The sequence below is a fragment of the Balaenoptera musculus genome, chromosome 6 (assembly GCF_009873245.2).
Source record: "Balaenoptera musculus isolate JJ_BM4_2016_0621 chromosome 6, mBalMus1.pri.v3, whole genome shotgun sequence".
In the NCBI taxonomy this organism is placed as follows: Eukaryota; Metazoa; Chordata; class Mammalia; order Artiodactyla; family Balaenopteridae; genus Balaenoptera; species Balaenoptera musculus.
The window spans coordinates 60612770-60637876 of record NC_045790.1 but is presented as its reverse complement, the minus strand read 5'-3'; the positions used below and the strand labels follow the sequence as shown (position 1 = coordinate 60637876).

The following is a 25107-nucleotide window of genomic DNA, read 5'->3' as shown; positions in this document are numbered from 1 at the left end:
TCATGGGATTGTTGGGATAATTACAAGAATATGTGCAAAACAATCAGACAATGGCCATAGCAGGTGCAATATACATGTTAATCATTAATATTAGTTGTTTTCTATCATGTGGAGACAGGACACAATTGAAAAATCCAAATAAAAGCAGTATCTGTGGGAGATTAATGTGATGGCGCAAGTGTGTGCAACAGAGAAATGAGAACAACAGAACTTTTGCTTCCAGAAATTCAAAATAATATAGTTTATTAATTTTACATCTAGATGTTTGTGATACACACACATACAGAGGAAATCTGAAAGTTATTTAGAGTACCTCCATGATTTTGTGTTGAATGTTATACATTTTATTTTAAAATAATTTAATAAAGTTCATCTTAAATTTTATTATTTTAAAATAAAAACCATTATATCAAAATCTCAAGCATTTAAAAAATGGTAAAGGCCATGATTCAAGTCAACAATTCTGTATTTTGAGATTTGGTGGGTAAAAATGATTTCATTTGTCTATGAAGAATTTACTCTGTTCCCTTCTTGCTTTTTCAAGGTTTTCAAAAGTGATCATTCCTTTTGGCAGCTGCAACTTACTCTTTTCTGTTTCCAGTATGTTCTCGGCTTCACCTTAAATAAAGTACAGAAATGTGCAAGGTGACAAAGGGGTCATCAGCATTTTGTGAGAAGACCTACTTGTTGTGTTCCAGTGACATGCTGTAACACTGTGTGGAGGCATGCCCCCAGATCTCACAGTTAAATATTTCACCCACTGTCCCCGGTGAAGTGACCTCCCAAAGGAAACACAATAATGAATCCTGAAGATTCATAATGAGATAAATCAGATGCCAGAGACTTTATTTGACAGAAGACAGCATTTTAAAATGTAGAAGAGAAAGAATAGCAAGTAATATTTTTTTTCCTTGAAGGAAAGTCAGGATGATAACTATTGGTTGTGTTAGGAGGGGTTTAGGGTGGTGAAACCCCATATAGTTCTTCTTGTTGCCCCTTATTATATCATAAGTGACGTGAGAAGAAAATAAAGTTTACTAAAAAACTCTAATTTTTCAGGAAAGCTAATCTTTGACTTGAAACTACTTATAAATACCCCAAATAATATTAAATGTTCTTTAGTCCATATATACATACATCCACACACATATACACATTTTTATAAACAATTCCTCTTAAATAATAGCTAGTAATTTCTTGGGCACAGTGACATTTGCCAACTTTTATTGTTGAAGACTAGCGAAATTTTGAAAAACTATAGTATGTATTGTTGACATTCCATAAACTTTCCTTGGGAATAAAGGCAGTTGTTTTCTTGAAATATTCCTCTTTTAACACACAATTAATTTATACTCCAAACCCAACAGGGCAGGCTACAATTTGCAAATTATCACAGCATTCCAACAATCTGCAAACATTTTTTTTTCTCAGTCTTAAATACTAGGTAAAAATCATTATAAAATTGTATGTAATCGGGCAGGCTATTGATGACAGACTAGATGTTTCCATGGGAGAGTGCCTTCCATATGGCAGATTCTTAGTATGTGTTTACAGAATGGCTGATAATAAAGTCAGTTAAACAGGAAGTATATAGCTTGGGGTCATCTCTAGTTAACAGGGCTATATATTATAAACTAAACTTTTTAATATGGTAAGTTTCCTGGTGGATTCTAAAGTTGTTTTTTTTTTTTTAACAGGAAATTTCCACAACATGCCTTGGAAGTTAAATTTTTATATTCTATGGACTCTGATGGACCTGTAATAAAATTACTTCCCAATTATACAATCAAAATATTCCTAGAAAATAAATTTGCTCTCCATTAGTAATACGTTCAAGTGAATGCTGTATAATAGAGCTGAGATTTCTTAATACTACATACTAACTTTTATGAGGGACTGAGAACTCTAATGTTCTTATAAACAGACATAGTTGAGCTCAGACTAATGAATTCTTAAGCAGATGAGTAACATGAACCTGAGCAGGTTATTGAAATGAGTTTTAACATAAGTAAATCAGTTTTGTACAGTTAGTTTCCAGCTTAAAATGGAATTATACTCCAAAAGTTAACTTGTAGATCAGTGATTTAGAACTCAGAATACATTTTCCCACAGTAATATATGCTATAAATAAATTTCTAGGCCATCAACAAAACAGTTTAGCCCACAATATAGCTGAACTATGATATCAATAATGTCTGACCCCAAAGAACATTTTAACATAGTTTCTATGTGGAAAATGTACTTCTATTTTCAAATGGGAATTTTTAAGAACATATCATCCCTCCATTTCCCTAAGTTTGTGAATGAAATGTTCTACTGCCTACTCCCAATACCTGCACCTTCTCCTTTCCCATACTAAACCAGTCCCCACAGAGCCTCAGGGATAGTGATGGGCCTACAGCCCAGGAGAGAACAGGATGGCAAAAATGAAGGCTTGGGAAAGCACTGTTTCCAGCATGCTCTGGGTTGAAGGCTAGAGGAGTAGGGAAATAGGGATCTTCATGAGAGGTGTGTAGTGGTGGGAATTTGGAAGACATGGATATCCTAGACTAATGGGAAACTCTGTCTTCTTGGGACAGGAATGGCATCTGTGGCAGCAGGGCTATTTTCTAGGGCAATAAAAGCCAGAGTTCAGTGAGAGCAGCACAGTACTGGTGAAAATTTAACAACCAGCTTTCCAGAACAAAAACAAATGTACATAAGTTTATTATGTACATAAGTTTATTATAAATTTTACTTATATGAAATATATGTAGCATACAATTTATAAATAATAATAACATGTACAGTACCCTTTATCATAAATTCCATATAGCAAATTGATCCTCAAAGAATGTTTTTATTGATTTTGCTGAACTCTTTTATCCATAGCTCGCCTAAGCAGTTGATGAGAAAGTATAATTTCAACATGAATGATGGTTGGTGTTTTCATTTACGTTAATGAGTAGGACAAAAGTGAAACAGTGACATATGCTGGAACTTTAGTTGTTTGAGAATATTGTGGACTTTGTTGAATCAGATAACAGTTTTCAAATATTAGGACATTTCTTGAATTTTTTTATGCTATTCACAACATAACGGATATGGACACAACACACTTTTAAGACTAATACACATTATTAACATTTTCTTCATCATTTTCTTAAGTCTAGACCACGGGTTGGCAGACTTTCTTAAAGGGCCAGATAGTAAATATTTTAGGCTTGTGGGGACTTACATATCTGTTGCAGTGACTCAGCACTGTCATGGAAATGGAAAAGCAGAAATGAATGGGTATGTCTGTGTTCCAGTAAAACTATATTCAAAAATAGGTGGCCAGCCTGCAGATCATAGTTTGTCAACCCCTGATCTAGACAATCAACAAAATAGTAAGTCAAGCCTTGATTTGGTATTTGTAGATTTCCATGGTGTGAATACTCCCACCATGACCACCTTCAAGCTGACATACCAATGGGATGTCACTGAAGTCAGAGTTGTATCTGTATTTTATTATATCTATATATTGTATCTGCATTTTCACCATACAGATACAGTAGATATACATAACTTAAAAGAATAGATATACATAACTTAAGAGTACAGATATTTGTAAAATAATTAGAAACTAAGTTCTGATTATTTATTATTGTTTTAAATATAATTTAATATTATGTATTTTCTGTAATTTATTTAATTGTAAGTTTATATAATTTAATTAAAAAAAATTTTATTGGAGTATAGCTGATTTACAATGTTGTGTTAGTTTATGAAATTTAATTTTTAATAATGACTGTATTTAACAAGCAGCTTACAAAATTCCTGAACATTTGACAGTTGGTTCTTGTGAGCTGGTATGAGGTGACTCCAGCATACCACTATGTGAGAGGGGGTAGAAATATCGGTCATTGGTAGCTCAGGGAGAGTCTTGTCAGAATTTTCATAAGTAAAGGGGGTGTGAGGAGTGGATCCTGGAACCAGAAAATGTATCAGAAATTGAGACTCTGGTTTATCAAAGACTTACCTTTCATTCTTTGTATAAGGGTCCCGTAGCCCATGTCATACTGGTAGGTAAGGACAAAGCCTAATGGAACGATAGGGAAGAGGAAGGCAGGCTTCTTCTTTTTAATTGCTCTGATTCAAGAACAAAAAAGAATGAATATCAAGGAATAACCTGTAAATAAATATCTCTGTACTTGATGAAAGGAAAAAAATTATCCGCTTTTGGGAAGAATATCCTCCATTTCAGAAGTTACTTAATTCTTCTATGGAAATAGGATTTGCTTACCCATAATCCCTCAGCAGATTCTGCGGTTCTTGGGTAGGGTCTATGATTTGTTCATCTTTATTTGATGTTGAGGCTCAGATTACTCATTTTAAAAATATTTAAGTATTGATATCTATCCCTTAGGGACTGTGGAGATGAATTTGTAGAGACTTCCTTCTGTCTTGGTGCAAAGTCAGTCCTCTCTCTTACTTATAAAATGGAGAAAAGTACAGAAGAAATCTAAGAAACTAAAGGAAGAATTAACTATTACTATCCTGGTTCTACAGAGTTATCTAAGGACTAAGCTATCAGGGACTAAGCTATCAGGGTTACTTTGTTTGCCTATACGTGTACTATTTGGATCAAAGTCCTATCTTGGCCAACTTAATAATATGATCATGGCAGAGACAAAAAGAAGTAGAAGAAAATTTAAAGTAAGTAGCAAATATACCCAGCTGTTAAAGAGACGGCTGCAATGCCAAAAAAAGTTCCAAAATATTTGAGGAATTCCCGAGACCAAGCAATCTGCATAGCCATTTGTCTTTCTCTCATTTCATTCTGCATCATTAGCTGCCTTTCCAGCTGAGGACAAAACAAAAGACAAAGTGTGGTTATTCATCTTTTGAATCCGAGCACAGAGTTAATAATTTGCTTTTCTAGTGGATTTTCTTTCTTCAATAGCTTTAACTCATGTTTTTTCTTTTTTTAATCTCAAGAGACTTTGACTAAAGTCCCTCTGGACTGCTATCCCCAACTGTAACGTTGGCAGTGAAATCTGGAATATATATGGAATAAGTATGATATTCTTCTTCAGCTCTTGTATGCATGCAGTCTGGAACATTTATCCAAGCCGAAAATATATGTTCAGCTTACTATATGAAATGTGAGAAAAATATCTATGTGCCTTTAAATACAGAAACACTTTATTGGCCTTAATTACCATTTGCACTGAAATCATTCTGTCTTCCAAAACCATCCAGCTCCACACTGAAATTCATTTGAAGTATTGGGTCCATATTGCATCATAATATGATGGTAGAGGGGTATTATTTTCAGACATCAATAGAGATTTTTCTTTGCCACATTTTTCTTGTTGCCTCAAGTCCTTCACCACTTTAGTCAGTGCCTTTCGCTGCCTTAGAACAGAAAGCAGATACAGCCCAGAACACAGGAGACCGAATTTCTGAATGGATTTTTAGAAAATACATAGGAGAAGCAACAGTCTGAAAGCCCAAGCCCATTATTTTGAAAGAGTTAGATTCTTGAGAGAGAAAAGAGCTCTTTTTAAATTCTTAAATCTTGGCACTGTGTATCATTAGCAAAGCCTAGAGGATAGCAAGCATGTAAACCATAGTGTGAGAGGAATGAGTAATAATGTGACTCAATTTTCCTTCCATGCCTTCTTTCTCCTGTGGGAAGGGACTGGAAGAGGAGAATGAGATTTTATGAAAAAAGATGGGGCTTGGCTCCGTGACCCCTCCTGGGGGTTGAAGCCCCAGGGGATGTGATGGATTTCGAGTTTGAGAATCCTCAGACAGAGAGCACTTGTAGTTCTGCCTCCTGTCAAGAATTCTGGGAAGGGGCATCTAAAGTAAAGCAGAAATGATTGCAGAGCAGATCTAGGCTTATAGAAGGCCTGAGAGAGGCCACCCCAGTCTCCCTCAGCTGCCAAGGGTTGTGGATAAAGTCTGCAAGGTTCCCAGGTCAACCTGGAGAGGGTCATAGAAGGTTGCTGATAATTGAAAGCATGTGGCTTACCAGAGAGTCACCAAAGCCTAGGGCCCAAGAACCCAATAATAGACACTTGGGTAAAAACTAAGGATATTCAAAAACTCTGAATACCCTAACTTTACTTATCTATAAATCTGAAACTATTCTAAAATTTAAGTTTATTTTTTAAAATGGTTATAAACAAATCTTATATTCTAGGTCTCTACTCTCTACCAGTAAGAATAGAAGCAATCACCTCCATATATCATAGAGAAATTGTGAAAATCAGCAAGACTGTATATCTTCAATAAACTAAGTCTAGAGTTGAAAAAAAATCCATGCAGACCCTCTCTTTCATGGGCAAAAAATCCTGATGAAGGACATCATTGAGCTATAATGATAATTATCAATTAAAACTTTATTAATTACCACATACTTTATAAAATTGTGTTTAAAGTCACAGGTCTAGGTCCAAATACATTTTAAAATTCAAATTAATTAATAAATTTTATCACCAAACTTTTTCAATAGCCATAAAGGGATAATTACATTAATGTAGTTATTAATTTACCAGTAATAGGCATTTTTTAACTAAATGTACATTCATTTTCACCCTTCTTCCCCAAATATTGACACTAATAACAAGAGCAAAAGAGAACATGTACAGTAAGTTTCTGTAACAGTCTTTAACCCAAATCATAAATATAAAAATCTTTATCCTATTTTAAAAGAATTTTACACCTTTTTATAATAATTATTTTCCTATCTCTGTTACTTTTGATACTGCTTTATAGGACAATTTGAAACTAAGATGTTTCTCATTATGACTTCAGAGTAAGATGATTTTACAGGCTTAGCTGGTACTAGTTTAACAATTACAGAGCCACAATTAATTTTAAAGAGAATATAATAAAAGGGAGCTAGCTTATTAAAAATTATTGTTCAGGGACTTTCCTGGTGGCGCAGTGGTTAAGAATCCGCCTGCCAATGCAGGGGACATGGGTTCGATCCCAGGTCCGGGAAGATCCCACATGCCGCAGAGCAACTAAGCCCGTGTGCCACAACTACTGAGCCTGCGCTCTAGAGCCCGTGAGCCACAACTACTGAGCCCGTGTGCCACAACTACTGAAGCCCACACACCTAGAGCCTGTGCTCTGCAACAAGAGAAGCCACCGCAATGCGAAGCCCGCGCACCGCAACCAAGAGTAGCCCCCACTCGCTGCAACTAGAGAAAGCCCGCGCGCAGCAGCAAAGACCCAACGCAGCCAAAAGTAAATAATAGATGAATTAATTTAAAAAATCATCATAGCTTTTCTTTAAAAAAAAAAATTATTGTTCATAGTAGAAACCACATTCTGACCACCTTCATAAAACTGTTACATCCACTCTTTCTTGTGTATTTTAACTCTTCAAATTCTTTGTTTAAAAAATATTAAGGGCAGCCACAAAATTAGTGACCTCAGTAATTTGTCAATCTTTTGAGTCTCAGAAGGGGCAACTATGTAAAGATCCACAGACCATTTAATACGTTTCCCTTTAATACAATCTTAAAATGATTAAATTTCATGTGGACACATAAAACATTTTCACAGCACAAAAAAGGCAACGACATTGTCCTATAAATTATCCTTATTGTAGTTTTAATTTTTTATTAATTAGAGCCTTTCCTATTTTTGAGAAATAATTAGGCCAACCTTGAAAAAAATCCGTATACTTCTGTGTTTTTAGTTTCCAACAGTGTTTTAATTTATGCATAATATATTCACATGTAATAGAAAAGTTGTCTTTTTATTTGCTTAACTGGACAATGCCAAAAAGCTATTCTGCATGTTTTGTCACAAAAGAGATTTTGTTTTTATCAGAAATTAATATTTTATATTTGTCTATGCCTTTTTAAAATTAACAGAGACATTATTGATACCTTCTAAACTAAAAGCAAAATCAGAATTTCAGGTAAACAAACCATAAAGATCATTAAAATAAAGCAACCATAATGAAAGCTGTGACTAGTGGCATTTAACTTTAACTTGCTCTACAGATATTTTAAATGTTCAACATCCAGTAAGTAGTTTGGGAAGAATCTGGAACGGGAAATGAATAACAAATTGAAGCTTTTAAAAAATAAGTCCACTGTTTAATCAATGACTTATGAAAATAATTGAAAATAAAAAAATTGAAGTATTATTCAGAAGCTTAAAAGCTTTGGTTACAGCATCTTGTTACATACCTTCCAATAAAGATTACAACACAATTAAATCCACTCTTACTCTCAGATGTTTGTAAACAATAAGGTCACCCTATGTAAAAACTAAGAATTCCAGTTTGGCAAAAGCCCTTTATATTACTTATGGATTCTAAAATATATGGACTTTCTCCAGCAAGATCAGAAGATGCTGACAAGATGAGTAGAGCCTGGGAAAGAACGAAAGATCAATGACGTTCTCGTCCGTTATCTAAAATTCTTTAAAGACATAGCTCCTAACAGTGTCTGGTACATTATAAATGCTATTAACTGAAGTTGAAGACAATTCCAGAACTTAAATAAAAAACAATAATAAGCGTATTTTCTTTTATCCTGGATTTCCTCATTTTAAAGAGTACATATTTCTTACTTTGATAATTAATGTTCCTCTATGTCAATCCTAGCTGTGAACAAAGCTAAGACCTCTATTCTATAATACTTAGAACAAAAAATCTTAGAAACAAAATATGCTTCAAAAATAAAATTAGAAAATCATTAAGATATTGTAAGATGCTTACTTCTACTTTATTGTGGCAGCTGATACACTGATAGGAATAATAATGTGGCTCACCAGGTGCTAAGCACTGTACTTAATTTACGTATATTGACTTGCCTGCAAAACCCTATGAGGCTGGTCTATGAGTTGAAGATAATGGAATCCACTCCAATTAGTAATTTAAACAGAATGGGAATTATTGCAAGGTATTTGGCAGGTTAAGAATTCCTAGGGGAGCCATGGAAGTTAGTTTGTGTTCTATACTATCAGGAATAACATAGCAGGGAGAAATGCTCAGCCAGAACAGGGGACTCTCTTATGGGAACCCCACAGCTACTGCCTTCTGTCATAGATGCTCAGAACCAAATACTGAAATTCCACCTCCACATTCCCAAATGTCAGTCAGCTCCACTACAGTGATTACAAGAAGATCCAACATCTTCTAGAAGCTTTATACTGCCCATGTCCACCTCCCAGGTTTCCTTCAGGTGTGCCTAGTTGGCAGAACCATGTCAGATGTGAAACCCAGCTGCAAGAGTCTGAGAAATCTGCCTTTGGCTTTCCAGCCTCTGTTGTGCTGGCAGGCACTCCATAAGGGAGTTGGATGGAATGGAAGCTGAGCAGAGGATGTATTGACTCAGTTTACAGTTGAGGAAACTGAGGATCAGAGTTCGATTGATTTTCCCTGTGGCCTCAGTTATCAAATGGCAGATCTAGGATTCAAACCCAGGCCTGCCTGTTCCAAGGCCCAACCTTGCAGTCTACTCTCAGTACACTGGCAATAATCAAGTCAGTGAGGAAAATGGGAGTAAAGCAGGCAGGGTATGTCGTTACAGATCATCTGAAAAGCCTTTGGCCTTCTATTATAATTAATACAAGAATTTTAAAAAGACACTGCGTAATGAGCTCTAAATTTACCGGGGTACAGGCTGAACTGAATTACTCTGTTTAATTCCCCTTAAAAGAGCCTCTCTACACACTGTCTCTGATTTCATGCCCCCATCCCTACAGTGATTTCAGTGACCAGCACTCTCTGAATGTGGGCCTCCTAAGGCTCTTGTGACCTCCTCCTCGTTGTCATATCTAACTTCTCAGAGAACTGGGGGCAACCACCACATCCAAATAACGACCACGGCCCGCAGACTTGATTTCTAAACATTTCTTGAGATGTGGCTTCTACGCTGTTGCGCAAGCGTGGGTTTGGGGCTCAGGCCAAGGGCCCTGGGAGAGAACAAGGCCAGCCCGTGGCTCTATAAGGAAACTAGTGTCTGTGCTCAAGGTGAGGGCAGAACAGGAAGCTAAGGAAGTTCTCAAAAGTCAAGACCTGCTCCCCTTCCATAAATGAAATACAAAGGGGAAAGGCAATTCCTAAAAACATAGAGGTACTAGAACCTTTTCCAGAGAAGGTCCTTCAAATCCTCTATTTGTTTACTTTCCCCTAGAATTTTTTTCTCAGCCATCTCCTCTTGGTCTTCTCAGCTCCTGGTGACATTATCACTTTCCAGGATCCAACTACCACTTCTTGCTGATGACGTCTGAATTCTAAATCTCTACCCTGGAGCTCTTTTCAGTGGTAGATTGTGTTTCCAACTGTCTTCCGAGCATCTCCACGGGGAGAGAGACAGCCAAGTCTTACCTAAATGTCTCTGCATACCTCTTAAATCCAGCCTTCTTCCTGCTGTTCCTGCTCCAGCTCAGAGCATCATTACCCATCAACAAAAGCACTATATTACCACCAATCTGTCTCTATCCTAGTTTCTTCTCCCTCCAATCCATCTTTTATATGGCTCTCTCTATATTTATTTACATTTCTATTCCTATCTCAAAAGCAATCTCATGTTACTTTCCTGCTTAAAAAATTTTACTGGTTCTTTAATTCCTAGACATGACATGGCCTTTAAAAATCCTATTCCAATTTACCTCTTGGGCTTCATGTCCTGCCAGTCTTCCCCTAGACCACAGCCAGCAATCCTCACCCAGACTAGGCACGTTCATCTTTCCACAGCTTTTTGCTCATAGAAAGAGACAGACATTGGAGTCACTTGGACTGGGTTCAAATTCTAGTTCTGTCACTAACTTGCTATGTGATTGTGCACAAGCCCCCTAAATGTCTTGACTCCAATTTTCTCTATCTCTAGGAGCAACATAGTTACCTTACAGGGATGCTCTCCTAAAGAAGATGGCATATTTGAAAGGGAGTTTTGCACTGCAGGCATTGGAATGTTAGCCCCTCTGTCTTGCTTTCTCCTCTTGTCTCCTGTCCCAATGGTTACCTAGACTTAGAGCCTTTTTCCTTCACTATCTTTGCTCTCTCTTTCTAGGACAGTTCACCTGTTTTCCTGACTTCAAAGTTTCTCTTTGCTGAAGATGCCCACATCTCTGTCCGGAGCCCCATCCACTCACTGAGCAATGCTGCCAGCTGCAGTTGGCTGACTTGTGTTCCTGGTACTACACTGAATTCAGCACTCCCTGCACTGTGACTGTTAGTTCCTCCAGACCAGGCCCCCCCTGCCAGCTCCTTGTACTCCTCAGAGGCTCCATGATTCTCCCAGAGGAATGAAAACTTTGGTTTCCATCTTCAACTCACTCTTCTTCTTAACCCCCCACGTATCTAGTTAGTCCAGAAATTCTACCACCAGCTTTTCTTCTGAAATCTCCCCTTTTCTCCATTCTTGCTGCCTCCCCTGAAATCCAAATCCCTATCACCTTAGACTTTGGGTACTGCAGTGGCCCCATGTTATCCTTATATGTCTAGCCTGTGGTATAGATCTATTAACTAAAAAGCACTGTGGCCCAGAAGTTAATACTATGGACACTGGAGCCAGACTGCCTGAAATTGAAGCCTGGCTCTTGCAAGCTGTGTAGCTTCTGGCAAGTTCTTACATCTCTCTGTGCCTCAGTTTTCTCATCTGTAAAATGGGGCAAATGACAATGCCTACCTTAAAGGGTTGTTGTAAGGATTAAATGAGCAACTACATGTTAAGGCCTTAGAGCAGAGCTTTAATAAAGATTCAGTAAAAGTTAGCTGCTATTATTTGCCTCGAAAATAGACATAAGATTGCAAGATTATTTTAAAATATTTTAAATTAAATATAATAAAAAGTTCTGCTCCTGTCATTCCCCTGCTCAAAAACTTCTAAAACTTCTCTTTTCTGCCACATCATGTATAAATGCTCTACTCAGCTTTCTGAGCCCTCTGGACCAGATCTGTGCCCCACCTCATTTTCTACTGTAGCCCTTCCCAGCTTTGGTCAGCTGGACTTCCTGCAGTTTTCCAAATGTGGCTCTATCTGACTCTTCCTGGCCTTGTGACCTTAGGTGAGTCACAGCATGTCTAAACAGCCTGTTTTCTCATCTGTAAACTGGGGATAATAACAGTACCTTCCTGGTGGGATTTTTTTTTTTTTATGAGACTAAAAAGGAATTAGAGCATCTTTGTTTTAATATGCCTGTAGTTGTTGAGGGAGAGCAGGCTTGTATGGGAAAAGCAGCAGCAGTCTACATAGTGTCAATCAGAAATACATTTCTGTAAATCTTGAAGCCTAGGGAGGTAAAGATACGTTTCAGGAGAAAAAGACAAAGTTTCCACAGAAATGAACATAGTATCCTTAAAGGCTAATGGTTATTGAGTCATTTACTCTTTATAACAGTCTGTTTGGCAGGTGTCACTAATATCCCATTTTTCCAGATGAGAAAACTGGTGGTAAGAATGATTAAGTAACTTGCCAGTGCCTGTAGCTCTCGTACATCCTGGGTGTTTCTTTTACTTCTTAGTAATACTACTTAACACCTTTTATAATAATAGCCAGGAAATTAATAAAGTACTTATTTTCAGAACACAAGCCAAGGCAAAAGAGAAGTAAAACAAAATAAAACAAAAAGACAGAACTAAACCCCAGTGAATACAACTGTGACCATGTAGAATATTCTTTAGTTTCACTTCTATCTTCTCAATGAGTTACGTGTGCTTCTGACCCTACATTTCAGTATCCATGGAATCCCCAAAACTAGAGGGTTTTTTTTAATCCAGTAAAAAGTATTTCTGTACTTTGATGTGCTTTTCTTACATTCATAGTAATATAAAATAATTCTTCTAAAATGCTTCAGAAGATGGAGGAAGCCAAAGCAAGAAATAAGAGGGATTAAAAGCATTGTTGAACAAAGGACTTTCCACCTGGTTGACAGGAATTTTTTAAAAATTTGCTTGACAAACTGATTCGAAAAGTCCCTTGGAGGAGAAACATCCCACAACATGGATGAACCCCAAAAATATTATGCTAAGGAAAGGAGCCAGACACAAAAGACCACAAATTGTATGATTCCACTTCTGTGAAATGTCCAGAAAAGGCAAATCTATGGAGACAAAAAGTAGATTAATGATTTCCTGGGTCTGGAGTTGGGATCAAAGATTTACTATACTTGAGCACAAGTGAACTTTTGGGGATGATGGAAATGTTCTATAACTGGATTATGGTGATGGTTGTACAACTCTATAAAAATACTAAAAATCATTGAATGGTACCCGTACAATGTGTACCCCTACAGTTTTATAGTATGTGAATTACTCAATAAAGATTTTTTTAAAATAGAAGTGGGACAGAGTAGCCTTTCAGCATCAGTACGTAACAGCATGCATTTATTTTAAATCATTAACAAAAATGATGATGCTTTGTGGTGATATAGCTGCCTGACCACACAATTATTCCTGTGTCTTAACGAGGTTTTTCATGTTCCGCTCTCAAGAACTGTTCAGAAACATCTGAACCACTTGGTAAGAAATAACTCTATTCAGATGCAAAGACTTTATAAATCATTTTATAATAATATATTCCACCTTTATATTTATCTAAGAGGGAAGAAAAAACTGTTTAGCATTATATATATAGTCCTTTTCATAAATAGTTTTAAGCTTTATATTCCATACATTTTCTATTTTCATACTAAAACACACCACCAAAATTTTCCTTGCAATGTCAGGAGGCAGGGAGGAATATTGTTTTTTCTCTGTAAATGTTTCTATTTTCTCTTCAAGCATTCCTATCCCTAATACTCACATCACCCTCCCTGGGTATTAGACCTTATTTGCCCTAAAGAGGTGCAATATATACCACAGCAAATTTTTGGTTAAAAGGGTGGGTTGAGCTGATCTATCTTACTTTAAAACATTGCTCAAATGTCGGCTCATCACCAGTTTTGCAAGCTATTTTGGGAGCTCAGCTTAGATGGCTGTTAATCTAGAGATTCTTTTATTTAGAGGAAAATACATTTATATAGCAGCTAAAATCAGAATCCAGTTAACACCAGAAGGTTAACCTAGTGATATAATAATTGTTAATGGGAAGAATTTGTGGGGCAAGTCATTTCCAATTCTAATTAATTTTAGGCAAGCGTTTAAATTAGAAATTTATTTAAACCTGATTTCAATATGAAAACAAAAGTAGATTGTAGAAAGAATTCATTATTTAGTTACCCATTTCTGGGAAAAGATACTTCTGATAATTCATGTTCACATGCAATTTAAAAATAAAATATCATCTCACTATTATAAGAAAATAATCATTAATTCCTGAAATGGAAAAACATGTTATTTTTACATGTTGTCCTGTTCTGATTTGTATGGATCTCAGAGTTCTGCAGAAAGGTGAGCCTGACCCAGTCATGACCAATAAGTCTTAGATTTGCTGCTGTTTAATCCCTGTAGTGACACTCATTTCTTTTCAGATATAATGCTAAATAAAAACCTAAACTGAATAGCCACAGATAGGGAGAGAGAAGTCAAACTGAGAAATAAACATAAATGTAATTAGAGTTTTATGTCATAAGATTTTTTTGTGCTATAAACGTTTTCACACAGGCTTTTTGTAAACAAATTTTTTTTTAGTGGTTTCTTTTTTAAATTTTTATTTTATTTTGGAGTATAACTGATTTACAATGTTGTGTTAGTTTCAGATGTACAGCAAAATGATTCAGTGTCATATATATATATTTTTTCAGATTCTTTTCCCATTTAGGTTATTACAGAATATTGAGTTGACTTCCCTGTGCTATACAACAGGTCCTTGTTGATTATCTATTTTATATATAGTAGTGTATATATGTTAATCCCAAACTCCTAATTTATCCCTCCTCACCACCTTTCCCCTTTGGTAACTATAAGTTTGTTTTCTAAGTTTGTGGGTCTGTTTCTGTTTTGTAAATGAGTTCGTTTGTATCATTTTTTTAGATTCCACATACAAATGGACAAATATCATATGATATTTGTCTCTGTCTGACTTACTTCTCTAGGTCCATCCATGTTGCTGTTAATGGCATTATTTCATTCTATTTTATGGCTGAGTAATATTCCATTGTATATATGTACCACATCTTCTTTATCCATTCCTCTGTTGAGGGACATTTAGGTCGCTTCAATGTCTTGACTATTGTAAATAGTGCTACAATGAATATTGGGGTGCATGTATCTTTTTGAATATATGCCCAGGAGTGGGATTGCTGGATAATATGGTAGCTCTATTTTTAGTTTTTTAAGGAACCTCCATACTGTTCTCCACAGTGGCTGTACCAATTTACATTCTCACCAACAGTGCAAGAGGGTTCCCTTTTCTCCACACCCTCTCCAGCATTTATAGTTTGTAGACTTTTTGATGATGGCCATTCTGTAGTTTTGATTTGCATTTCTCTAATAATTAGCGATGTAGTGCATCTTTTCATGTGCTTTTTGGCCATCTGTATGTCTTCTTTGGAGAAATGCCTCTTTAGACCTGCCCATTTTTTGACTGAGTTGTTATTTTGATATTGAGCTGCATGAGCTGTTTGTATATTTTGGAGATTAATCCCTTGTCAGTCACATCGTTTGCAAATATTTTCTCCCGTTCTGTGGGTTGTCTCTTCATTTTGTTTATGGTTTCCTTTGCTGTGCAAAAGCTTTTAAGTTTAATTAGGTCCCATTTGTTTACTTTTGTTTTTATTTTCATTACTCTAGGAAGTGGATCAAAAAAGATATTTCTGTAATTTATGTCAAAGAATGTTCTGCCTATATTTTCCTGTAAGAGTTTTATAGTATCCAGTCTTACATTTAGGTCTTTAATCCATTTTGAGTTTATCTTTGTGTATGGTGTTAGAGAATGTTCTAATTTCACTCTTTTTACATGTAGCTGTCTAGTTTTCTCAGCACTACTTATTGAAGAGACTGTCTTTTCTCCATTGTATATTCTTGACTCCTTTGTCGTAGATTAATTGACCATAGGTGCATGGGTTTATTTCTGAGCTTTCTATCCTGTTCCATGATCTATATTTCTGAGACATATATTAATCAAATTGACAAAAATTAAAGACAAAGAGAAAATATTAAAAGCCACAAGGGAAAAGCAACAAATAACATACAAGGGAATCCCCATAAGGTTATCAGCTGATTTTTCAGCAGAAACTCTATAGGCCAGAAGGGAGTGGAACAATATATTTAAGGTGATGAAAGGGAAAAACGTACAACCTAGAATACTCTACCCAGCAAGGGTCTCATTCAGATTTGACTGAGAAATCAAAAGCTTTACAGACAAGCAAAAGCTGAGAGAATTCAGCACCACCAAACGAAATTTACCAAAAATGCTAAAGGAACTTCTCAAGGCAAAAAAGAAAAGGCCACAACTAGAAAACAAGAAACTTATGAATTGGAAAGCTCACCAGTAAAGACAAACATACAGTAAAGGTAGGAAATCTTCCACACACAAATATGATATCAATGGGAGCAATAGTGAGAAGAGGAGAGCACAAATGCAGGATATTGGAAATGCATTTGATATTAAAAGAACAGCAACTTAAAACAATCTTGTATATATACAGACTGCTATATCAAAACCTCATGGTAACCACAAACCAAAAATCTACAATAGATACACAACAAAAAAGAAAAAGCAACTGAAACACAACACTAAAGATAGTCATCAAATCACAAAAGAAGGGAACAAAAGAGGAAGGGAAGAAAAAAGACCTACAAAAACAAATCCAAAACAATTAAAAAGATGACAGTAAGAACATACATATCAATAATTACCTTAAATGTAAATGGATTAAATGCTCCAACCAAAAGACACAGACTGGCTGGATGGATACAAGAGCAAGACTGGTACATATGCTGTCTACAAGAGACCCACTTCAGATCTAGGGACACATACAGAATGAAAGTGAGAGGATGGATAAAGGTATTCCATGCAAATGGAAATCAAAAGAAAGCTGGAGAAGCAATACTCATATCAGACAAAACAGACTTTAAAATAAAGGCTGTTACAAGAGACAAAGAAAGACACTACATAATGATCAAGGGATCAATCCAAGAAGATATAACAGTTGTAAATATATATGCACCCAACATAGGGGCACCTCAATATATAAGGCAAATGATAACAGCCATAAGATTTTCTTTTATAATCCTCCTGAATGTTTTATTTTCATAAGAAAGAGGTACATTTTTTATTATGGGCTGTTTATTCACACTCACTTTCTTGCAATAAAAAATAAGCCTAATTTGATAGCATTGATAAGCAAGCAAAGATAGGAAGTATTAAAAACAACAGTGGCTCAGTATTGGCCCTGGGTTGGGGGGTTGGGGAGCCACAGGAAAGTCAGAGTGGTAGAAAGGGAAAGGCATGAACTATCAGGAATGACACTTGCATCATTGACTCTTCAGTCTGGAAGAAGACAGTTAGTACTCCCTGTCTTAAATCAAATAGAAAATTAATTCCAGGTGAATCAAAGCCCTGAATGTACCAAATGAAGTGATAAATATATTATAAGGAAAATTTGGAGACTGCTTGTATAACCTTAGGAAGTCAAAGACCTTTCCAAGAAAAACAGGAAACATGAAGGAAAAGATTAACAGATTTTATACATGAAAAATAAAAAAATTCACACCTATTAGGATGGCTATTATGAACAACAACAACAGAAAATAAGAAGTATTGGCCCGGGGCAAAGATATGGAAAAACTGGAACCCTTGTACGTTGCTGGTGGGAATGTACAGTGGTGCAGCTGCTATGGAAAATGACATGGCAATTCCTTAAAAAAAATTACAGAATTACCATATGATCCAGTAATTCCACTTCTGGGTGTATACCCAAAAGCAATGGAAGCAGGGACTCGAGTAGACACTTACACACCCATGTTCACTGCAGTATTATTCCCAATACCCAAAAAGTAGAAGCAACCCAAATGGCCACCAACAGGTGAACGAATAAACAAAATGTGGCATATACATGGAATATTATTCAGCTTTAAAAAGGAAGAAAATTCTAACACATGCTCCAACATGGAAGAAACTCAAGGACATTGTGCCAGTTGAAATAAGCAGATCATGAAATAACAAATATTATATAATTCTACTAATATGAGGTACCTATAGGAGTCAAATTCATAGAGACAGAAAGTAGAATGATGGTTGCCAGGGGTTGGGGAGAGAGGGGAGTGGAGAGTTAGTGTTTGATGAGTACAGAGTTTCAGTTGGGAAAGATGAAAATGTTCTTAGAGTTGGATGGTGGTGATGGTTACACGAGAGAGGCACAGTGAAGGGTTAAGAGTGTGGGCCTTGCAATCAGACTGCCTGCATTTGAGTCTGATGCCACCACTTATTAACACTGTGTCCTTGGGCAAGTCACTTAATCTCTCTGTACCTCAGTTTCTTCATCTGTAAAATATAGAAAATAATAGTAACTACCCTCATGGGGTTGTCTTGAGGATTACATTATTAAGGAGAATAGCATGTAGAAATAATACAACCCTATGGTTGAATTTGGAAACACCTATTTTAAATGTACCTACCCCTTGATCTAGCAATTCCACTTTCAGGCTGAGTCAATACTTAATAAAAACTAGTTGTTTTTTCTGTTCTTATCATCATCATCATTATTCCTATGCAGCTATATATTCTGATATGGAAAAATCTTTCAGCCTAATTTTATTTATTTATATATATATATATATACACACACATATATATATATATATATATGTGTGTGTATATATATGTATATGTATATATGTATATATGTATATATGTGTGTGTGTGTGTATATATATGTATATATGTATATATATGTATATATACATGCATGGCTATATATGGGGTTTTTTTTTAAATTTTTTATTTTTATTTATTTATTTATTTATTTATTTATGGCTGTGTTGGGTCTTCGTTTCTGTGCAAGGGCTTTCTCCAGTTGGGGCAAGCGGGGGCCACTCTTCATCGCGGTGCGCGGGCCTCTCACTATCGCGGCCTCTCTTGTTGCGGAGCACAGGCTCCAGACGCGCAGGCTCAGTAGTTGTGGCTCACGGGCCGAGTTGCTCCGCGGCATGTGGGATCTTCCCAGACCAGGGCTCGAACCCGTGTCCCCTGCACTGGCAGGCAGATTCTCAACCACGGCGCCACCAGGGAAGCCCAATATATATGGGGTTTTTTTGCCTTTTTTTTAAACATCTTTATTGGAGTATAATTGCTTTACAATAGTGTGTTACTTTCTGCTTTATAACAAAGTGAATCAGCTATACATATACATATATCCCCATATATATGTATTTTTTTTCCTGACATCTGTTTCTCCCCTTTCCCCCATCACCACTACTTAATCTTAGTCTTCCCATGTCCTTCACCTATAATTATACTCTGGGTTCATTCTTTATGGGTAAAAAGAAGTTAGCTACCATACTGTGAAATTAAGGTCACATGGTAAGCCGACAACTGGGTCAGGAGAAGAAATTGCTGACCAGGTCCTGCTCAGACAACCTCTCAATGATGAGCATGTCTGGGGTGTCTAAGGAACAGCAAAGTAACCGGTGTAGCCAGAGAGGAATGAGCAAGGGGGAAAGTGGTAGATGATGAGGTCAGAGAGGTGATGGCGAAGGGATAGATCACCAAGCGCAGAGCTTCTCAGACATGCATGTGAATCACCTGGGGGATATATTAAAAGCAGATTCTGATTCAGTAGGACAAGGAGGGACACATGATTCTGTATTTCTAACAAGCTCCAGTGTTGATGCTTTTAAAAAGTGGACCGTATTTGAGAACAAGTCTTGTAGGCCTTTGCTGGAACTTCAGTAAAAATTGTGAGGAAGATGGGAAGCTGCTGGAGGGCTTTGAGCAAGAAGCTGTGTGATTTGACATTTTAACGGATCAGTCTGACTTTGAAGAATATGATGTACCCAAGAGACATGAGCACATATGTTTACCACTCATAGCAGCAATATTCATAATAGACCCAAACTGGAATCAATCTAAATATCCATCAACAGTAGGATGGATACATAAATTATGGTATATTCATATAATGGAATACTACAAATCATGGAAAAAGAATGAATTACTGCTACAACTAAAAATGTGGATAAATCTTACAGACATGAATTAAAAAAAAAAAAAACGGAAAAGAGTACATACTGTATGATCCCATATGTATGAAGCATTAAAAATTAAATTATGGAGGCAGAGGTCTGGATAATGGTTGCTTTTAGCAGTGGGAGAGGCAGGAGGAAGCTTCCTGGGCTGGAAATATTCTATATATTGATCTGGATGGTAATTATATGGGTATAAACGTATGTAGAAATTCATTGAGCTCTGCACACAAGATTTGTGCACTTCACTGTGTCTATGATATACTTCAAGAAAATAAGAAGTTGTAGGGGAGCAAGTGTAAAAACTGCGAAAGCAGCTGGGAGGCTGTAGCACTATTCCAAGCAAAAGATGGGGGTTTGGAGTAGAGTGACAGCAGTGAAGGTGGTAAGTGGTTGGATTCTGTATGTGTTTAGAATTCAGAGCTGAAAATCATTTTCTGATGGACTTGATAAAGGGATGTGAGAAAAAGGGGAGAGTAAGAGGCAATCCCAGGTTTGTAGCCTGACCACAGCATGGTGGTGCCACTTATGGAGATCGAGAAGCCTGCAGGATAAGCAGATTTGATGGATAAGAATGGGGTCAGAATGGGTGAGAATGAGGAATTGTGGTTTGCATATGTTAGTTTAAAATGTTTGTGGATATCCAGATGGATATGTCAAGTCAGCAGTCTGTAGTTACAGCCAAAGTCTGGGCTAGCAATAGAAATCTGAAGTCATCAGTTAAATAGGTGGTATTTGAAATTATGAGACTAGATGAGCTCCCCTAGGAAGTGAGTATAGATGGAGAAGAGAAGACAAGTGTGATCTGAGCCAGGGCCACTCCAGGAATATGCAGGAGTCAGGGAGAAGAGGAGGCAAAGGGGACTGAGCTGGTGTGGTCAGGGAAGTAGGAAGAGAACTAAGAGGTGTGTTTTCCCAGAAAGGAACTGAAGAATGTGTTTCAAGGAGGGAGTGATCAATGGTCAATTGTGTCAAGAGTTGCTGAGAAATTGAGTGTGATGAGGACTGAGATATTAATTATGTTGACTAGTAAACATCTGAAACTATGCCTGTCACATAGTAAGTGTTCAAATATCATAGGCTATATGGAGAATATCATGGAGAATATACATTAAACCCTATATATATCAAATCATTGTTCTTGGCAGGAGATCATGTTTTACAGTGAAGAAAATAAAAGTTCTTCAGAAATGAGCTCACGCTTCTACTCTTTCCCCTTGGCCCTTGAGGTTTTGGCTTAAGATGGGCAAGTGGAAAGGATCTTCTCTCCATTTGGAACAGCCCTAGGGAACTAGCCTAGCCTTCAGTCACCTCGGTCCTAGAGATCATAGAGAAATGAAGTGTTTTCTTGGCCTGTTCTGTAGCTTAAAGACTGCCCAAACTCATGAGGGAATATCCTTCTTCAGGGAAACAGGACTACCACATATTCAAACTCCCCGTGCTTCGGTTTCCTCATCAACAAGATGGGACTAATTATCATGCCCATTTCATGATGTGTAACAAGGATTACAGGTATTAATATATACAAAGAGCTTAGAATAGACCTTGGCACATAGTAAGCACTAAATAAACAGTAGACATTTATCACATTATCATAGTGATATCAATGTCCTCCAGCTAAAGAATACCAGGAACATACCTATAGTCAAAAAAAGTAGGGTTCATGGACTTGTTGCAGTAAAGAAGACACATACTATGGGGAACTGTGGGGAGTCTCAGTGAGAAGGTATTAGAAAAAGATTTATACCATATGGACTTATGTCAAGTGATTTGGGGGAGGTTCAAAGATCATTTGGACAGGGTGCTGCCAGGAAGTGGGAGTAATTCCATGATTGGATATCTTAAGTCTTCTTATCGAGAAGGTGAGAGGAACCAAGCAGATCTAAGTGGTAAATAGTAAAGATGCAGTAGCACTCATATTAGTCAGTGTTGGGGGATACTTGGTCATTCTGCAGTTTGGACAATGTTCATATCTTTGTCTGTTTCCTGACATGATTACAGAGTGGTCTTGCCTGATGGTGGTGATCTGTGAAACTACTTGTGTTCCACAGGAGAACACCATGGACTAGCTGATAGTGCCAGGTCAGCTCCTAGCTGTCAGTGGGATAGTTTTCTTTCTCATTCTGTGTAAAATGACCTGTGCTTTGAGAGGGTGATTAAAAGACTTCAGGAAGACTTTCGTTTCCTCTGACAACACCTGAGTCATGAGTCATCAAAGAGAACCCGGAGAGGTGGGCAGAGAGGGTAAACTGATCGAGGAGAACTCTGATTGCTTAGTCCTAGATGTGCCCATCATCTCTGCTTTGAGGTGCTCTCTGGAAGCTCTCTGAAAAAGATAGAAAATTAGTGGGTGACTCGAAGTGAGCCCAGGGAGAAAACAGGAGGTGATGGGAGTTTGCTTCTGGCTCTTGGAGCGAAGAGATCCTGGCACATACTCCAGGATAAGATGGTGTTCTCCTAGGTGATCTAAAGCCATTATGAAGATGAAGTGGAGAAACTAGCTTCACAGTAAGTAGGACTGACCTTCCCTGAGGGACAGAGCCCATGGGAACTCCCAGCCAGAATGTACATCTGGAAAACTGAAATGCCAAGGAGAAATATCAAGGAGGAGAAAGGAGCAAGGGTGAAGTTTTCAGGGGTCTGAAATGTAAACAACCAGGAAAGCTGTTGTAGTGTGGCCAGTAGCACTAAGAAGGAATCTTTTGGGTCAGATATTCATTGTCAAAACGCAGTGGAATCAGGGGGCCCAATGCAAGTTGTCTAGAAGGTTCTGAAATCCTGGTGCCTGCCTTCATTTGACTCAGGCTAGGGGGGTGTTTTTGTTTAGAATCCCAGCAGTTGCCCACTCGTACATAGTTAAGTCCTTGTTTATATTTTGCTTGCCTTTCTCCAAGTAAAATTATCCTGTAAAACCATGGATTGCCAGGGGTAGACCTGAACATGTTGACAGAATTAAGGCAGCCTGATGTTGGATCAATTTCAGAATCTGAAAAATCACAGGAGAGGCCAAACAGAGTGGTGTCAGGCAGAGAGGGTCAAAGAAGCAGGCTGTGGAGCCTGGAGACCCTTCTTGCCTGGGCTCTATCCCCACAGGGTCCAAGGGCACAATGTGAATACTATTACATCATTCTCACCTTTACAATGTTTATTCTCTGTGGCATTACATGATTCACCAAATTAAGTTGGGGTCTGTGGCTCTGGAGCCAGAGAGACCAGATTATCAGCCTCCTTTGGTTACTAGTTATCTGATCTCAAGCATGGAACTCTACACCGCAGTTTCCTCAACCTGTAAAATGCAGCCAGTAATACCTCCCTTGCAAGGTTATTGTGAGACTTAGAGATAATATTTATAAAAAGGCAAGCCCAGAGTGTAGGAAACAAGGGATGATGATAGCCAGTCAAATCCACATCTGTGCTGCCTTCCACATCTCATGTTAAGTGGGAACATTTTCAGGGAGGAATTTTTAAATGTTTTCCAAATATAAAATGACTTAAAAAATCTATTGACTAACGTAATGCTCAACTGTCAGAAAAATTGTAACAAGGGACATTTGTTCTTTTACACTACTAAGTCTCTCTACCCTAAATATCAAATTAGCAAGATTTTCTAGGAACAGCAATTGAAGGATATATAGCATATCCTAATAGCCAGAAAAATAATTTGCTGAGCCGATGTTGGCCACAAAAGACCTTAAATTTGTCTCCGATGGTTAAATGTTTGTGTGTACGTAAAGCATCATTAACTTTATCTAAAATCATTGATTTGAGTAAACTTTGGATGAAGCAATATGATTTTGATTTGTGCTAAATCAAAATAAGATTACTTTCTTTGAAGCAATCGCAATTGATGACATTTGTTTACTCAGGGTAGAAAAGAAAATAGCCAAGATGTCCTAAAACATTGGGGGGAAAGGTTAAGATAAAAGAAGGAAGTCATAACCTACTGCAATACTAATTTTATCTAGATTATCATAGTATTTCTCATGAGGGTAGCATACTTTAGTTTTCTATTAGAAAATTCCACAGAAGTAGTTTGTCACATGTAGGAAACAAAGGATGTGCTGTTGGGCACAAAGGTGATGTCGCATTGACCAGTTCTTAGAGCTTTGGTCAGAAGCAGTGAGAAACTGGTGTTGATTGAGCTCTGCGTTCTGTGCGTCATCCTGTGATCAGTGGCACACATTTCTGAGATTGTCCTCCAGAGTCAAAGGCAGGGTCTGTGGCCTTGAAACAAGGGTAAGGTTGGCCCTAAACTGTCAAACCATGCAACAAAGCAGGCAGCCGCATAGGTGTCCTGGTATGTGCATTGATTTTTGTGCTTTGTCCATCTCAGCTGTCCTCAATCTTTTAGCTAGCCAAGACACCCTGAAGCTGGTGACTTACTAGGTTCAGTATAAAATTTGGGGAAAGAAGGGTTGGTTGGAAAGCCTCACAGATAATTTGGATACGCCTCCCCCTTACCCACTGCTAACATGCTGAAGGGTGTGGGCATCTTCTCCTCAACTGGGCAGAAGGCCAACCTCCTTAGCTGCAAGGATGCACAGAGGTAAGAAGTTGGCCTGGCCTGGACAGCACTGAACTCATTTCTTAGATTTCTGACATTGGTACTATGATATCCAGAGGTGGAAAGGCAGCAAATCTCTTAGAACAACAATGCTGGGGAACTAGGGTTTAATCAAAATGAGACTTAAACAGGCTGAACACTGTGGAATAAATCTCCTGATTTTTCCTTGCCTTTGGTTTTTTCCCATTTCTGTTTTAGACATGGCGATAACTGTTATATAATCTGCTTTCCTCAGGACTGCTCCAGAGAGGAACTCTTAGAATAAATTGACACTTGCCAAGTTGTAATAGATGCTTACAATAAAGATGCTATCATAATTCAGATTAATTGCTTAGGGTTGATATGCTCATATAAATTAATTTTCATTGACAATAAGTCCCAGGAGAGTGTATTTCTTATTTCCACGGCTTATGCTAAATTTTATCTTAAAACTCCTACTCACACTTCCTGTATCATTACTGTGCAATTACTACAT

The 25107-nt window shown here is 37.3% G+C and overlaps 1 protein-coding gene across 4 annotated transcripts in view; it reads right to left on the bottom strand.

The window, feature by feature from the left end:
• Positions 1-211: 211 nt before the first annotated feature.
• The window catches only part of PLGRKT (plasminogen receptor with a C-terminal lysine), a 48447-nt gene continuing 23551 nt past the window's right edge, over positions 212-25107 (bottom strand). For 3 of the 4 annotated variants that reach the window (XM_036856837.1, XM_036856838.1, XM_036856839.1), the window contains 3 exons: positions 4695-4825; positions 4001-4110; positions 212-618 (listed from right to left, as the gene is read on the bottom strand). In XM_036856837.1, coding sequence (XP_036712732.1) covers positions 497-618; positions 4001-4110; positions 4695-4825 — 363 coding nt within the window. In that variant the 3' untranslated portion in view covers positions 212-496. Of the gene's footprint in view, positions 619-4000; positions 4111-4694; positions 4826-5183; positions 5369-25107 lie in introns of those variants that run through there. The other variant, XM_036856840.1, reaches the window with a different exon arrangement.